At 34.7% G+C, this 18,350-nt stretch overlaps 1 protein-coding gene across 2 annotated transcripts in view; it reads left to right on the plus strand.

Annotated features, from left to right (window-relative positions):
* Positions 1-18,350, plus strand: part of LOC110030369 (guanine nucleotide-binding protein subunit beta) — a 72,469-nt gene that overhangs the window by 24,591 nt on the left and 29,528 nt on the right. The window contains exons 3-4 of one of the 2 annotated variants that reach the window (XM_020733044.1): positions 8,924-9,348; positions 14,474-14,796. In XM_020733044.1, the coding sequence (XP_020588703.1) occupies positions 8,924-9,348; positions 14,474-14,796 (748 nt within the window). Of the gene's footprint in view, positions 1-8,923; positions 9,349-14,473; positions 14,832-18,350 lie in introns of both variants that reach the window. The other variant, XM_020733043.1, reaches the window with a different exon arrangement.

The raw sequence follows: 18,350 nt of genomic DNA on the forward strand, positions 1-18,350 counted from the left end.
GTCCTTTTGTGTGATAGAAAAGTACCGCTTAGACTGAAAGGAAAATTTTATAAGACGGTGGTGAGACCTGCAATGCTCTATGGCATTGAATGTTGGCCTTTAAAAGTGAAGCATTATAATAAGTTGAGTGTTGCCGAGATGAGAATGATTGGGTGGATGAGTGGCTTTACACTTAGAGAAAAAAATGCGAAATGAATATATCCGTGATAGGGTTGGTGTAGCTCTTGTTACGAACAAAATTAGAGAAAGTCTTCTTAGAATGGTTTGTCACATTAAGATGTTTTAGATTCGACTTGTGTTAAGAAAGGCTGAGGTAGACTTAGGAAGACTTGGACTTATTGCATAAAAAATTATCTTAATTTATTAGAACTATATGAAAATATGACACTCAATAGGACGCAATGGAGAAACAATAGGACGCAATGGAGAGATTCATGTAGCCGACCCCATGTAGTGGGATTAAGGCTTTGTTGTTGTTGTTGTTTTTGTTGTATCATTTTGGATTCTCTCTTCATCTTGTAGTTTATAGCGATATTGATTGGACTGTATGTCCATACACTCAAAAGTCCACCACAAGTTAGTATATGTTTTTTAGGGGTCCTGGTAAGCCAAGTTATCTTACGGCTTGAAGTCAACTTTTAATGATCTTACGAGTCACAAGCTTATTTAGATATGAACACTATGTTGAGCTCAGATTATTGCTCAATTATTATTTGAATTTGAATTCGAGTTTGATGAGACTCAGCTCTTTGGCTTGTGAGTTGGTTTAATAATTTTTAATTCCTTAAGTCTCATGAACTCATCTTCTTCTTCTTCTTCTTCAAATATTATTCGTTTTATTAATGTCTTCCCCAGTGATGCCTTCTCTTTGCAACTTCCCCATTTGTTAAGTTGATACCTTCTTCTACATGCTCCCATTACCAGTTACTTGTCATTGTTGACGGCTTTCGTAGCAAGCTCTGTAGTGATTCACACATCACCATCGATATTTGACCGAGCAAGCTCCCATTGAGACTTCCTTACTTTTCTCATCGATGCCTTTTTCATAGATTTTAGGGATTTTGTGCTCATGAGTCGAGCTTGAAATTACTATTATTCTGGCAAATCTCATTTGAACTCAACATATGAGCCAGACTCAAGCTCAAGCTTGAATTCAAGCTTTTCATTAAGGTGGTGAGTCGAGCTTGAGTTAGCTGTAGCTTGAGCTTAACTTGACTTATTTGCATCCATATAGAAGAATAATAAGCAATGTCTCAGGGTGTAATTGAGTCTAGTTGAGCTCGAGCCACCCTTGGTTTGAGTTTTAGCTTGATTTATCAATCGAGTTCAAAGTTGGGCTCAAGCTTAAATCTACATGTTTGAGCCGACTCACAAACCGACTTGTTTATTATAAAAGTAAAAAACAACATTAATTTAAGCTATAATTGTAATGAAGTGATAAATAATGACCATTTAGGAGATAATTAATAAAAAATTACTTATTATAAAATATAGAATATCATCTTTTAAGTATTTTAAACAATTTAAAAATAAATTCTTACAATTTAATAGTTTTTTAGTATATTTTATAGTATTATTTTTTTAAATGAGTCGATTCACAAGCTAACGAGTCGAGTCGGAGGTGACTAAAGCTTGGCTTGTTAGCTCCTCAAGCTCAGCTCATGAGCCACTTTTCGAGCGAATATGAGCTGGCTTGACTCACTTACACCCCTAGCAGCATCATAGCATTTGTCGCTTACTTTGTAGGATGATTTTTTTTATGGATTTTTATCTGAACATGATCCTTCTTAGAATAATCACACTCCTCATGAGAACACTACTACTGTCATCATAGTTAATGCTAATTCTGTATGTCATGCGATTAAAAATCATATTGAAATGAATTACCATTCAATTTGGGAAGCTTTTGACACGTTTTTATTCCCTATATTTTTACTGTACTTTGGATCGTCTTACAAAAGCCATGCTTCGGAAAAATCATTAGTTCTCGGAGCAAATTAATGCTTCTTGAACAATCAACATTAATTTGAGGGCGATATCAGCTAATATATGACAATATACTATGGTTGTGTATTTAATGCTATTGATTCTATGTTATTAAATATTGTGGTTGTAAAGTTTAAATATTTGTTTTTTAGGAATACAAGTTTATTGGTCTTGTATCATCCCAACTATTTTATATGTAACATCCTGAATTAGGGCAATTAATCCAGTTGGCATTTCTGAAGCTTTCAGTAAAAGAATCGAGGTAACTAGCATGTTATATGATATCTAGCAGCACTGGAGGCATTTGCAAATTCAAACAACTTATTGAGGTTAACATCTTATATATTATTTAAGAACCTGGGAAGCGGTTTTAATTTCAAGAAGAAGAGGGTCAAGGCATGTATAATATTGATGATCTACAGGAGAGATAAGTCTAATTTATCATAAATTATAGGTATTCAAATATAAAAAATTGTACCTCCATTGTTTTCTGCCTCATGGTTTGATTTTGTGGTGACCCAAAAATCCCTTCTTATACAATTTTACATCCTCCCTTTTTTATCGCCTTCTTTTGCTGTGTCATTGCAATGACCAATAGGAATCTGAAAATAATCTCGCTTGATATACTAGTTTCATTCTTTATCGTGGTTCAATTTCGTATGCTTTGTATTTAATATCTCAACAATAATGTTACTTTTGATTTGAATGTGTACCTTTTGAAACATCTAAGTTGTACACACAATTTTGACAATATCTGGTAAAATTTGGCAATTTTAAAAATGTTATCCCAATTTTTGCATCTTTTAGAATCCGATCAAGTCAATCTGATAAAATTTTACATGCTAAATAAATCAATTTGATATATAGTACTATGAATGAATTGTAAATGTATTGGAAGATATAAGTTTTCAAATATCAACTTAGTATACCCTTAGTTATTCCTAATTATTCAGCCTCTTTTCCGTGACATGCAGCTTTGGGATGGATTGAACCGTTGAGATTTAATGTGATTAAGTTAAATGCCACACTTCATTTTATTTTCTCCTCTTCCCTAACTTTGATTTCGTGGTTTGGAGTTTCCTGCAACCTGAGTGCTGCAGTGGGTTTGAGCAAGGTGCAAGCAAGCAATCGGCAGAAAGCCATTGGCTGCGATTCGAGACATCGAGACGAAATTGGTAAAAGGGAACTGCACTTTCACATTAATTAGGACATTCCTTTCCTTCCATACAATTTCTTTTTGACATTTACCACGAATTGCAACCTTTCTCGTGATTTCCTATTACTATAGTTAGGCGTGAGCAGTCACGAGGCTTGTGAACCAGGAGCTACCGCTCTCAACTAGGTCCAATTCATGGGTAACAAAGAAGGGATAAGTAGAAGGAAGGAGGGAAGAAGGATTAGGAAGGTATCAGAAAAATAAGATTTATGCAGAGAAGTTTTTTTGAGGTAAGTTTTGGTGTTATGACCTAAGCTAAGAAATTCATGAAGTTTTAAAAAGTTTATGATTCTAGGTGATTTACACTAGATGGCGAGCATGAGGAAATTTGTTATAGGGCTGCTCTATCGTTTCAGGTGAAATAATCCCATGCTAAATTAAGAATACTCTCTCTCTTGGATTTTGATATGATTTCCGGTGACGCTCGAATGCATTTAAAGTTTTCTCATATTGTTGATTACTTGCAAATTTACTTGAATGTTAGTTTGAATTGACACTGACGATAATTATGATTTTCATATTCATTGACATGATGAAGATGTTTATGAAACCTTTGCTTGTAGACATTTATATGAAATTGATTATGCACTTGCTTATCAATTGCTTACGATTGCATATTATAGGAATTATGATTACAAAATATGAACGCATGCAAGTACGGATGACAGGGAACAACGTGATTCTTGACTTCCGATATTGAGATGGAGATTAAATCCAAGAATTGTTGGTATTAGACATAGACAAAAAGTAGAGAATCGTTAGTATCCGGGAGTCTATTGATAATTGTTATGTTGGAGACACTCAACTTTTTTTAATAGTTAATGAAGCCTTCGGGCATGATGATGCTCAATGACATGAAACGACATATAAATAGTTAATACTTATACAATTATAAGTGAGATTCCTATGATTACATTTATTGACTATGGAATCCTTCTGGATATACCTATGATCACGCATGAATGAATGAAATACTTTCTTTACATAACTGCCATAATTTTTCACAGTAAATGTCTTTTTCCTTATATCTTTTACATCGTCAAAACATGTGATATGTTTTACTGTTACATATATTAGCCATGATTTTCATTCACATTGTTTATTTTTTGTTCTATAAAATGTTTATTTAGTCTTGATTATTTTGCTGAACTTATTATACCTCACTGTAAGTTATTGAATTTTTAGGAAGGGTAAATAGCATCGTGACAAGTAACGAGGTGTGATGTATACAACTTTTGTATTATATAATTTATGGACTTTGTATAAAATTTTGTGTATTTGACCAGACCCACAATTATGCAATTACTTACTTTTGAATAGATTGCCAAAAATCTGACCAGATTTATATTTAGCGGCTAGTGTGTATAAATGATATGTTATAGCATTTCGATTTTGATTAATATATTATACACTAGGGGTACTACGCAAGTATATGTATCATTTCAAGTAATATATGATTTTCTTTAAAAACTCCAGTATCGATCCTACAGAGAAGGTGAAACTCTTTTTGTTGACTTAGAAAACCTAATTCAAACTGCAAACAATTATCTAGGAAAAATTGTAGCAAGTTTATGTGTAAAAAGAAATTACTAAATTCCTACAAAATCAGGTTCAAAGTTTAAAGAGAATAAAGTGTTTCTAAACTAGTTTTATGAGAAAGAGTTCAAATTATGTGAATGTTCTTTCCCCTTACAAAGAAATCATAACCAGTGTAAGAATCAAATGTTTAAAAGTTAAAATTTAGTTGTGTGCTAAATAGGAGCAATCTTATTCTTTACCCTCTCCCGAGTGCATAAAAAATATTGGCTAATCTAAAGTAAGGTTTCAAATCATCTGAGGTTATGCTGGGTAGGTTCTAGCTTCTCACTTCTAGATTACCCACTGTGTCCTCTCTATAGGACTAACCAATCCTAAGATTCCAAACTCTAGACCAAATTGATAAGAATCTAGCCTGTCACCCTACAAGGACCAATTTTACGCCCATCAAACTTATCTCCCTATCTTTTTGCACTAACCCATACATTACCTTCTCACCCATGAAATTAATGTTATTCTTATTAGTTGAGAAACACATAGCCTTCCCAGGTCATTATAGATTCACAACAAATTTTAACATTCTAATTGGTCATATTGAAGATCTAAATGAAGAACGAAATAATGAATCATCAGAAGTATGAAATAAGAGAAATTTTAAACAAGTCTAATCCCACACATGATTATTTCTTATTGCAAGGAGAAAGAAAAGGAAAACTATTCAGAATTCATGGGGATAACACAACAAAATATGAATTATATTAAACTTCAAGTTTACATAATAAAATAAAACATAAACAAAAATACAAGGTATTTTTGTTAAACTTTTCCTCAAGCAAATCTTTTGAAGTTTCTTTGTTGTCTTCTTCCTCCAATAAACACATAAAAATAGAGTCTAAAAAGACTCACTCACACTCCCACGTGCCACACATTGAGACTCAAGTCACCCACTAAAAACTCTCTAACAACAACCCCTTTTTCGACCAGCCAATGACTCTATTAAATAGAACTCTCAAAATCACCAAGAGTCACAACTGTCCCTGGCGTGCACCTCTTCAAAATTTGTCCAAATTTAATGTCAAAAGGTCCAAACCGTTTCTGGCGCCTAGGTGCCCAACTGTGGTGCCTAGGTGTCAACCTTCTAGATACCTAAATTAACTATCTGGCGCCTAGGCGCCAAGTCAATTTTTGTTCCTTAGCTCCATTTAACCTTATTTTGCTTCATTTTTGCTCCTTTTGCTCTTAAACTCTATTTCTTGTACCTAAAATTAAAAACACACAAAACACCTTTCATTAAAGCGTAATATCCTTAAATATGAACATAAAATGTATATATGAAAGTAGATACAGATGTGTCAGAATACACTTTTATGTTGATTTAGAAGTTATGGTATATAATTTTTTACGCTTCTAGGTATAGGAGTGCGAATGAATTATAATGTAAAATGTATTATGCACGTTTGCAGCGATTTAGTTAAACTAACTCATCACCCACTGGGTCGTGGTTATGTAAGTCAGGATGAGTGTCTGTGAGAATTTAGTCTGACCGAATCGTCCACCTTTGTCGCAACGCGGTCGACTCTTAAGAGGGTCAGTTGGCGTGTGACAGAACTGGAGTAACATGCGTTAATTTCATGGTGGAAGTTGTTTATATGTGATTGGGTTTTGAGTTATCGTGAAAAATTGTTCATTAATTGATGAAATAGATTTCATTGTTTATAATGTTGTTTCTTTGCATCACTCAAATAAATCTTGTAATTCTTTTCATATTTAGTAATCCTAGTTTTGAAGGATTGAATAGTGATAATTAGATGAAAAAATCATCAAATGAAATTTTGAATTAATCATAACTAGAAATATTTATGAAATATCAAAAGACAGTGGAGGGAAGGTAACATTGATGTTCTACATTAAGTTGAGGTGATTTAATCATCATCCAAATTGAAATACTTCTAGTTGTCACCATCTAGCCGCAATATGTTGGCACTCCTCTCCTAATTGTTCATGTAATATACGGTCCTAAATAGTGATAAGCGCTCATATTTTCATGTTAGCTAATATAACTCACGAAAACATCTTTACTCGATTTTTAGTACTAGGACTAATATCCACCTAAAACAAATATTGACTCATGAAATGTTTTCAACAAATCACAATTTCTACAACAACTATGCCAAAAAAGACCGTAATTGTCTACAAAATTGCTATTTTAATGTAGATTATTATTTTTTTCTCAATTCTCATTCCTTAAAAAATAATTTCTATTTCTTAGTTGGCCATGCTTATTAAACCAAAGAAGAAGCTAGTGAGTTCCACTACTCTCATAGGTTCAATATCTGCCCTCATGACATTTCATGGCATCTTTTTCTCTCTTTGGATTGATGGAATGACTTGTTCGTTTTCTTGTGTTGGATGTAATAAAAGGTCAGTTTAACTATATTGTAGTTGTCTTAAGAAAATTAACATGTGGATATAAATTTGTTGAGAGGGCTGATTAAATTAGAAGGTAGTTGCATTCCTTAATGGAATATAAATGTCAATATGACTTGTCGGTCGACCTCTGCCAGGAACAAGAGAACCATTTGGTCATAGTTTTGTGGGACAAACTTTACCCATTTTAGGAAGCTTTGCATTATTGAGGGGCTATTTGGGATCAATTTTATTTTTATTTTCTATTTTTTATTTTTATCTTGTCTTGTTTATGTTTTGATGTGAAACAAAACATATTTGGTATTTTTGAGGAAGATATGGTTGTTTTTGAAAACACTCAAAATACACAAAAGTTGTTTTGAGCGTTTTTAAAACATATATATATATATATATATAGCCACCATGAATAAATATAATAAAAATACATTAAACAAACATATTTTTAAGAATAAAAGAAAAAAACAAAAACAAAATTTATCCCAAACAAACCCCTAAGAATCTGTTCCAACTTGCATATGTTGGTTTAATACTTGAAAGTATTTTATGTAAGATGCTAGAGTTTTCAGCATGGTTGGAGGCTTTCTGGTAGAATGCCGGTTTTAGTAAGTACGAGGCTGGCATACAGAGAGAAAGAGATGTTGGGATGCTATTGAAGGAATGAGGGAGGGTTTGTAATGAGGAGGCTTGGGACCAGGTAGGAGTTTCTTGTTATCTCAAACAACTCTCTGACACACTTGGATAACATGGATTCCATCAAAAAACTAAATCAAGGAAGGAGGCTTGACCGAAATTACCATAGAGGGAGAAAACTAATTTTCATTCATCGATTACTTCCTAATGACATACAGCAACTACTTAATAGCTGGATTGCATAAAGAAAAATTTGCCTTCTAAGTTTCTTTTATAATTGAACCAAGGCAAATAAACTAAATAAACTGTAAGCCCAAATGATATAAATAACTACAAGATACGAGAAGGGGCTAGAAATTTACCCTTTACGTGCATCAGTGGAGCTGCGTTGGAAATTTACCCTTTGCATGCATCAATGGAGTTCAAGAGAGTCTAATAGTGTGTATCGATGGTGGCGACATGCTGCTTGAACACCACCCTTTTGATGGACTTCATCATGCCAGCATGATGCAAATGCTTATAAAAAGATAAGAAAGTAATATGTTTATTTTGAACTGTAGTGCTTATTTTTTAAAGAGTAGAAGTTAAAATGACCAAAATGAAACCCTGACTGTTTGCAGTGGGTCATTTTAGTCCAAGAGTTCATAAAGGGTTAATTTAGACCCTAATCTTATTTAATGCGGGTTGAATTAATCCTTAATGAGGATTATTTTAGCCCCCATTAAAAAGATCTTAAGAGTAATTTAACACTTATATAAACTCTGAGACTAAAATGACCCCATGTAAATTGTCACGGGGGACTTTTTTTGGAACTGTGCTCTTACTTGAAATTAGGCTAATCCTTTTAACTTTAGTACATCAGTAATGCTGAATGTGATCTGTATTGGCTTTTTTTACCATGCTCATAAAGACGACTTCACATTTATAGTATATTGTGACTAACTGCTTAGCAAATGAAAAAGCTCAGATTCAGGGAGGAATAATACCTTAAAAACTTCACAAATCAAAAGTGAATGTATTTTGCCAGTTTCTTACTGCTATCAAGATTTTGTAGTTCTGATTATATTTGTAATTTCAAGTTGGTTTCAAAAAATAGCTGATCTATTGTGTATTCTAAAACTTCTCCAGGTTTATTCATTAGATTGGACCCTGGAAAGGAACCGGATAGTTAGTGCATCTCAAGATGGGAGGTTTATTGTATGGAATGCTTTAACAAGTCAAAAAACACATGCGACAAGGCTTCCTTGTGCATACGTCATGACCTGTGCCTTTTCTCCCAATGGCCAGACGGTTGCCTGCGGTGGTCTTGATAGTGTTTGTTCTATATTTAATCTTAATTCTCAACTTGATAGAGATGGAAATATCCCTGTATCAAGAATGCTAACTGGTCACAAGGGATATGTATCATGCTGTCAGTACATTCCTGATCAAGAATCTCACTTGATCACCAGCTCAGGTGACCAGACTTGTGGCTTGTGGGATGTTACTACTGGCCAGAGGGTTTCTGTATTTGGAGGAGAATTTCCATCTGGTCACACATCTGATGTGTTAAGGTATGTTCATGTTTCACGCATGAAAAGATGCACATGCTTCTGAATTGGGCGTTAGTTTAGTTCTCACATTTGTTTCATTTTGTTCTCTTGTGATGTTGGCGTATGTACTTTGGGATGGACGAGAAAATGAAACAGGAGTAATGCTTTTGGAAGTGCTTACACAAACATTATTCAAATTCTAGTAGACGTTATGTTATTTTTTGCCAAAAGAACAAAAAACAAAAAGAAAAAAAAACAGGAATACGTTTGTGAAATGGCATTGTGATTTTCCCATCATGTATTGGTTTTTTCATTGGAATATGGCATTTCCTCATGTCAAATGTGGCCTCATAAATCTCAAAAACTTTATTTTTTTTCCCGTAGAATAGTTACAGGACTTTGTAAAACATCATAATGTTCCAATTTACGCTTCATTTTGTGTGTTCTTATTGAAAGTTTACAATTTAGCTATTAAAAGCTCTTGTTACTGTGGTTTAAGTAGTTTTCTTTTATTATAAGCATCTCTCTACAGTTCTTGATGGTTAACTTCTTACTTCCTTCATTCCAAAGGATCAAAGGCTTAACCTTCTTTAAGCTGCATGATTGATGATCCTTTCCTTAACTCAAGTTTGGGTAATTTATTTTTTTCCTGAATGATTAAGGATTTTGTTACTCCTTATAATTGATGTTTCTAATTTTCATTGCTCCACTCCTAGGGCATATCCTAAAGAAAAGTGCCCCCAACAATCTAAATATTTATTACAAAAACTGGGATGTGTGTTTCTCTATCAAAGCCTGCATTCTTCTTTGTAGGTATGGTTTTAAATTCACTTAACCTTTTCCTATTGTTTTCTATATCTTAGATCATTTTAGCTTGCCAAACTATGTACGGGATTCTTATATTATCAACAAATACTTTTCATACATCAGCCCCTCTAATGGTTTAGTATATTGTCTCATTTAAACTCTTAGTATATTATATTTATGGTATGGTAATGGTTTGGCTTATTCTGACCTCCCAAACGTTTTAGAATCGTTTATTATGTTATTTATCTTATTGTACATAATATACGATCTTCTAAGTTATAAAGTTAGTGTTTGTTTGATGTTTAACATCATTCTGAAAATAATTAATGTGACACGTGCTTTTCAAGAAGTGTTATTGATATGTTCTAGGGCACCTATAAGTTATTTAGGAAATGGATTTAGTGGGAAAGTTGTCTTGGAATTGCGAGGGAATGCAATATGGGAGTTTGACGACATTTGCATCAGAATTGGATGCAATAATTGTGTTTAAAAATTAATAAATAAATGAATAAAATCTGATCAATGGGAAAGGACACGATGCCGTTTATGATAAATTCGCAAAGAGGTGTCCAATAGATTTCTAGGGAGGATATGCAGTAGGAAACCCTGAAATTACAACAGAGGCTTGTCACTTTCAAGAGGAGGCAATCCGAATGGGTCACTCATAGCCACAATAGTGACTTGCTAGATCGAAGAATCGTAGTGAACCTCTTCCATCATGTGAATTTCAGGAATGAAGTTTAGGGAGATATGGAAACTACACCAGAGGCTTGCCACTTTTAAGAGGAGGCAATCCAAATGTGCTACTCATGGTCACAATAGTGACTTGATAGATAAAAGAAATTGAGCGAATTTCTTCCAACATGTGAATTTCAGGGATAAAGTTTAGCGAAACCTGCAAAATAAACAGTGGCTTGCCACTTTTAAGAGGATACAATTCGAATGGGTTTGCTAGATCGAAGAAATGGAGTGAACCTCTATTATCATGTGAATTTAAGGGATGAATGATCTTTACTTCGAAGATGTGACTTAAAATATATGAGAAATCAAAATTTTTAAGTGAAAGCAAATTTGCCATATTTTGACGGCCACAGGGATCTATATGAGTTTGTTGAGTGGCTTTGAATCTTGGAATGTGTCTTTGAGTGCCAAGACATCTCACAGGACGGAATGATGAAACTAGTTGCCAATAAGTTAAAGAAGACTATATTATTTTGGTTGAAAAATTCGAAGTACTTATGCTAGCGTGAGGGAAAAGACAAGATCACTACATGGTCCCAGATGAAATTGGAGATGCTGCGCCAATTCCTACCTGCACACTATAGACTAGATGTTCAAACATTAGTTGCAAAAGCGGAGAGTCCACATTTCCGGGCGACCACTACATTTTACAGACAATGTTTAATTCCAAAATTATATAGCCAAGTAGACCTTGAGGAACATCTATGACAATCCCGCTTGAGGAGAAACTGATTTAGAGTAGAAAACATCTTGGAGCGAATCAATATTCTTAAATTTGTCCCGACCATAAAATGTTTCATGTGCCATGAATTTGATCATATTAAATCAAATTGCATAATCAGGAGATAATATATTTCACTTAGCAGGAAACTATTGAAGATATGAGTAATAACATAGTAGATACTAAAGAAGATGAGGGCACAAATAAGGAGTACTGACTTCCAACTGTTGAGGAAAAAATATATATAGCTCCAACTGAGCCCATGAGAAAAACTTCAACCAAATTAATAGTAATTGCTCAAGACAATCTTGAGTTTGAGGAACCAACATCAGATACATTTCAACCCCATAGAAGAGAAATTTAAATTTTTTGGATCTATATACTCTTTTCTGAGTTGCCCCTATTGAGGGAGGTTCATCATGCCAGGAATGAAGCACTTTTTTGTCTCGTCTCAAAGATTATATTGAGTTATTCAGATATTAGATTCAATTCAACAGCCTACCCACCACCAGATGTTCGCACAAGTGGGATGAACCGCAGCTTTGAAAATTGTCTTTGGAGCTTTATGGAGAAACCAAATTCTTCAATGGGATTTTGGTCTTTTTAGAAGAGAAGAGGCATCTCCTAAGTGGTTATACTGCAGTGTGGTTCAGCTTGCCATATATTTCCTCTCAGAGTTTATTTTTCCTTACATACTTGTCTATCGATACACTCAAACGAGTACGAAGAGTAAAAAAATAAAGAATCAATTACATATTTAATGGCTTGAGGCTTAGTTCGTGAAGATACCCATCCATGTATAATTTAAGATATGGATTTGCCAAAACAAAATGGATACATATTCTATCAAGTTGTGCTTTGGAATGCCAATAATGCCAACAAGGTTGACTTACTAGAAGATTATAATATTTCCTCCACCTTCAACATGACTTACCTGACGCCATACGATAAGGAAACAGAAGTTTCGATGGATTAGGTCAAAGCTTTCCCAACAATGGAAGATTGATGCGGGAGCTTATTGCACTAATGGCCAAGGTACTATAGCTGATTATCTATCATGACAGATGGGTCGAAACTATCCTACTTTCTTTCCTTTTGCGTTCTTTCCTATTACTCTTCATTCTTTTTTCTTCATTTTGTATAGGTGTTGTGTTATGGTTTGGAAGGCAATTTTTGGCACAGATTTATGTCAGGACAACCACAAACTTCCATTTCTCCTTTCAAGAATCGTATCCAAGGGTTTGGGTTGTGCTGCAGCTGTATCCTTCTTCCGAAGTAGTGTTTATCTTTCCCATTCCTCTTTCGCATCCTCCCCACGCTGCCCCAGTCGAAAATTTTAAAAAAGAAAATTCTCCTTTGCTTTTTTTCTCTCTCCAATCATTAAACTATAATAACAATGTAGCTTTTTAAACTATGTTGAATTTCAAGTTAAAAAGTTTGCTATTAGATTTTTTGAAGTGCATATAGTTATACTATTCTAAGAATGATTTAATATTACTATTATCTATTCTATCTTCATCATCACCTATGCCCTCTTCTCTACCTTTTGTTTTATAGCCTCTCCGTATCTTCATCTATTTCATTGGACTCGTCTTTTTTATTTTCAAGATTTAGTATTGTAGAATTAGAATTCTTGCATGCACATTTGATGAACTTGTTTTCAAAGGTGTGTCCTTGTTCCTCCAACTCTTTATTCTCTTTTAAAGATTTTTAAGGCACCATGCCCTTGCCTCACTTGTGAACTTAGGTGTTCTTCTGAATCACCTTTAACAACGTTGATTGCATTCTTGGAGGTATCATGGGAAAAGTGGGAGTAAGGAGCGCAAAACAAGCATTATTGGGTGATGTGGCTTTCTTGTGTTTTACAGTTGGAGTTAGTCCTGTACGAAAACAACACTCGGTGAACAATTTTAGCTGATATGAACAACTATAAGAGTGCAGCACGTGCAGAAAAAGCATAAACAAGTGAAGTGACCCCACTTGGTTCTAGTGATTGGAGTTTTTCCTACAAGATATTAACATACAATGGAAGTGAAATCCATGCCTTATGAATAATTAAAGGCGTTTAGGGCATATCCACATATAGGTCTTCAATAGGCTTAGTTTTCGTGATATGTAGAAGTTCACCTGACAGAGTTGGTACCTCAAGTTGCTAGTTTGTCTCGGAGGGCATGAACCAGTAGGGGCTGGAGGAAGAGAGATCACATCGGATTGTGTAACACAAGAAAATGGTTAGAGAAAATTTTTTCAAGTATTTTAAACATCGTTTATTGGTTATTTGAGTTGTGAGAGGTTATTTGCGGCAGCTGATAGAAAACATTAGATTTATTTTGATAAAAGATCTAGAGGTATGTTGTAAGGAAAAAAAATAACAGTCAATATGACGTATTTGTAGAAGCGCTGAAATGTTAGAAGGCCAAACATCTAAGGATCAAATTAATTTTTACCAGAAACATTGATATTTTGAAGCTTGCATTTAGATTATTACATGATACTTTGTAATTTACCATTTTGTTTCTTAATTTGCTCATTTTGCTTTGGTGGACAGCTCACAAGTTTGATTTTGGACATAAATTTGCTCGTATTTTTACTTACCTCAATTTGTTGCATGATAGAAGAAAATAGCCATTTGACAATTTGCTATATTAATGATGCAGCGTTGTAACGATTGGCGTTACTTTAGTGTTATTTTATGCATTTGGTTATTAGGTACTTGTATGCTAAATATTTTTTAATTCAACATGTTCAGAGAATGCATTCCTTGATGCAATCTTATTACTTTTTCTTTTTAATATTTTCTTTTATATTGTTTGATTTAATCTGTTATTTTTCTCATAATACCATTTAAATTTCATTTTTTTTTCCTGTATTTGTCAGTGTCTCAGTCAACACTTCGAATTCAAATATGTTTGTCTCTGGTTCATGTGATGCAACTGCTAGGCTATGGGATACCAGAATTGCTAGCCGAGCAGTTAGAACGTACTATGGCCATTCAGGGGATGTTAACACAGTAAAATTTTTCCCAGATGGGCAAAGGTTTGGCACTGGTTCTGATGACGGCATATGTAGGTTGTTTGATATGGGAACTGGGCATCTGCTTCAAAATTATGGTCAACATGGTGAAAATCAGGAAGTCCATTCGGTGAAGGCCATTGCTTTCTCCATATCAGGAAGACTACTCTTTGCTGGTTACTCTAATGGTAATTGTTATGTTTGGGATACGCTGATGGCTGAGGTAAGAAATAAAAAAAAAATAAAAAAAAAAAGCAGAAATAGATTTATTGGTGTAAGCAAATAGATGTAAATGGAGGAAGGCTATAAGGATTTTGACTGAATAACTCTTTTCCGATATTAGCTTCTTGCACTACCAAACTACCTTTTTGAATGGGGAAAACTTAAGATACGCAGAGCGTAGATTAGAAAAAATAATAAACAGTTGATCAGCATGTTGCATAAAATTCAAAGCATTCCTATTCTCGTAAGCTTGTATTTTTCGTCTTAAATAAGTCTATAAATCTGTTATCTTGTGTATAAGGGAGCAAATATTTTTTTACATCATGCTTAACTCCTGTCCCATATGGTTTACCGTTTTTCAACTGTAGTTCTTTTTTACCAAAATGTTGTGTTTGACCTGCTTATGGTACCATCCTCCTCGTGGTCCACTAGATCAACTCTGAGCCCGCCAAAATAATTTGAATACATATGTTAGGCGTAAAGACTAGAAGGGTGATTTAGTCATTAGTTAATTATTATTGTAGAGTATAAATAGGGATAACATGTTTATGACTAAGCAATGTGTGATTGTTGTCTTGAATCTTAGGGTTAGGGCTTGGGAGAGATCACCTACCTCGAACTATAAGTGATTATCTTTTATGTATATGAGTTGTGTTGTTGTGTTGGTGAGGGGAAATATTTTGTTTGTCCTAATCTTTGTGGAAGTTCATCCCTTTCTTATCGGTTGATATCTCAAAGAATTCAATATCTAGGAAGCCAGCGACGCGATAACAACATATAGGAGTTATTTTGCTTTCATGACTGAACATAGTGATACAACTGAGGATTCGAGCTAGTTAGGAAGCCAACAAATGGATCGCGATATAATCCAGATCGATGGGATCCCCTTCCCGACCGAACCTCACGATACATTTGACTTTGTGACTAAACTTCGAGATACAATCCCCCTTGAGATGGAACATTGCGATATAGTCATGATTCGAGCTAGTTGGGAAGCCAACGACGGGATCACGTATCGTCAAATCTTCATGATTGAACCTCATGGTAAACCCGCCTTCGTGATCGAACCTTGCGATACAATCATGATTCAAGCTGACTGGAAAGCCAACAAATGGATCGTGGCGTACAAGGTTCTTATTTCGATCATCTGCCTTCGTGACTGAAACTCGCGATACATTTGCGATTTGAGCTAGATGGGAAGCGAAGAACGTGATTGCAACGTACAAGAGTTTAGCCTTCATGATCAAAAACCATGACGGGAATAATGGTGGCCAAGAAAGTAGATCTCTTGGAGGATAAATTAGAGGGGGAGGTGAGATAAATCAGATCCAGAATGGAGGAGCGGTTCTCGGTCATGGGGAGGCGTTTCTCATCCATGGATGGGATATTTATGTTCCTTGAAGAAATGATGAAGATCTTAGAGTGTTACGTAAACCCGTTGGCGTCTTTCATGGTATGGAACGATACTGTCTAAAACGGACGCGAGCAACAACAATCAGAAGGATTCATGTGACATCAAGGTAGTGTCGTTGCTTTAGTTTGATTTGGAGCTGCGGGATCAAGTTAAGGAGTTAGGAACGGACTCGAGCAACAACAATTGAAAGGATTAACACAATATTCTGACAGTTGGAACAAAAGCAAACAAGCGAGATTGAGTGAAGGAGATAAGAACGAATTCAAGCCATAACAAATTAAGGGAATTGTGTGACATCTGGAGGTTTGGAACTAGCAGCAATAGGTGGAACTGGATGTTATGCGATTAGGGACGGGAGAAATATCGATTTGAGAGATTTCAGTTTGCAATAGTGAACCATGATGGATGAGAATGATGAGGAAGGTGTGAGATGATGGTTGTTTGGTGAGAATCAAGATCACTAAGGAGTGATCTTTTGCTGGACTCAATCTCCTTCAAGGGTCAGGAGATCAAATTTTAATAGAGGAGCGTAATTGAAAGTAATATGAGTAAATTAGGGTTATTCCAGATGGTGTCCAGAATCTAGAAGTCTAACTTCAAAAGTTTCTTAAAATAGCTCAAAATCATACAAACAAACACTTATATTGTAGGATAGGTTGTTAAATATTAATCTGGAAAGTTTGGTAAATTTTGGGATTGATTTGATGTAGAGAAACACAAATATATTGGAATAACTAGTCTGTCCAGAGGTGACCTAGTTTGAAAAAATGGCTACATCTTTTTATATAGCACGATAATTTAGTAATTTAAATTGGGGGTAGTATTAGAAACACTTTAGTATTGATCTGGAGGGTTTTGTTGGGTTCGGAATATTGGGGATATTAATTTGGGGACAAGAAAGTTAGAAAACATGAACTAGAAAAACAAGACAAAATGTTAGGGCTTTCTTTAGGCAAATTTTTCTCAAAGAATTATAACTGCATTTCAGCTATTTTCTTTTTTATATTTTTGAAGTAGGGAATGAGGCAAACAAAATGATACTAAATTAGAAATTTTATTGAGATGATTTTATGGGTGAATTAAGACAAACAATTGAACTAGTCTAAGTTTTCCAAACAAAATATAGATTTAGGGATTCTCATTTAAACCCACAACATAGTGGGACAAAACACAAGATTTAGGAGTTTGATTTTGGAACATAATAGTGGACAACACTATTAACACAAACAACCTAAGATTTGCATGAAAAAAGTGTAGAGAGTTGAAAATTTCTACTTACTAAAGCATGATTTTAAAGGGATCACCAAATCCCTTGTGTGACTGGCCATTAAGTCTCAAGCCAATAGAGAATAATTCATCCAAGTGTTCACACAACCAACATCTTTCATTTCAGAGAAAGATTAGTTCATATAAACTAAGCTAAAAGCCCCTTTCATCACACATCTTCACTACCAGAACAACTAACCGAAGAAGGAGAGAGGTAGTGGTCGGCCCCCTCTTATAATTATTCAATCCACATTGGTCGACCCCTATTCCAAGCTTCCACTCCATGCATTGACTAAGGGTCAATGCCAAATAATCAAACCTTGACTCCACTCATGAAAATACTCGATTTCAACATAAATAATACATGCAATTTACATAAACACAATTAACACAACATTAAGGAAACTAAATACTATGTAACATAATGGAAATATACATAAATGTTCATCTCTAAGGTCTTCAAAACCATCAAAGGCTCCTCAAGTTTTATTTGGAACTAGATTTGGGTCTAGTAGTTCGATCACCTACTCTAGCTTGAGATCTAGTGGTGCTGCCACCAACATGTGCCACATCAACTAGATCTGGCGGATGGCTGCATCCAATCATGCCACTATTTTTTGCTATGACACCCTTCTAAGCAGAAAATGCAAAAAAATGATTCAGGAGCCTATGGGAATGAGCGAGTTGATTATGGATCAAGTAGACTTATGAAAGAAGGGAAAATCAACATGGTATGAGGAAGGGTACCCAACCTCCACTTCATGAGTGAAATGAGCTTCGGTCGAGGAAATTGGGAAGGAGACTCTTGCGTAAGGAAGTTGAAGATGTCGATCTTTAAAG

The sequence above is a fragment of the Phalaenopsis equestris genome, unplaced genomic scaffold (assembly GCF_001263595.1).
Source record: "Phalaenopsis equestris unplaced genomic scaffold, ASM126359v1 Scaffold000707, whole genome shotgun sequence".
Classification (NCBI taxonomy): Eukaryota; Viridiplantae; Streptophyta; class Magnoliopsida; order Asparagales; family Orchidaceae; genus Phalaenopsis; species Phalaenopsis equestris.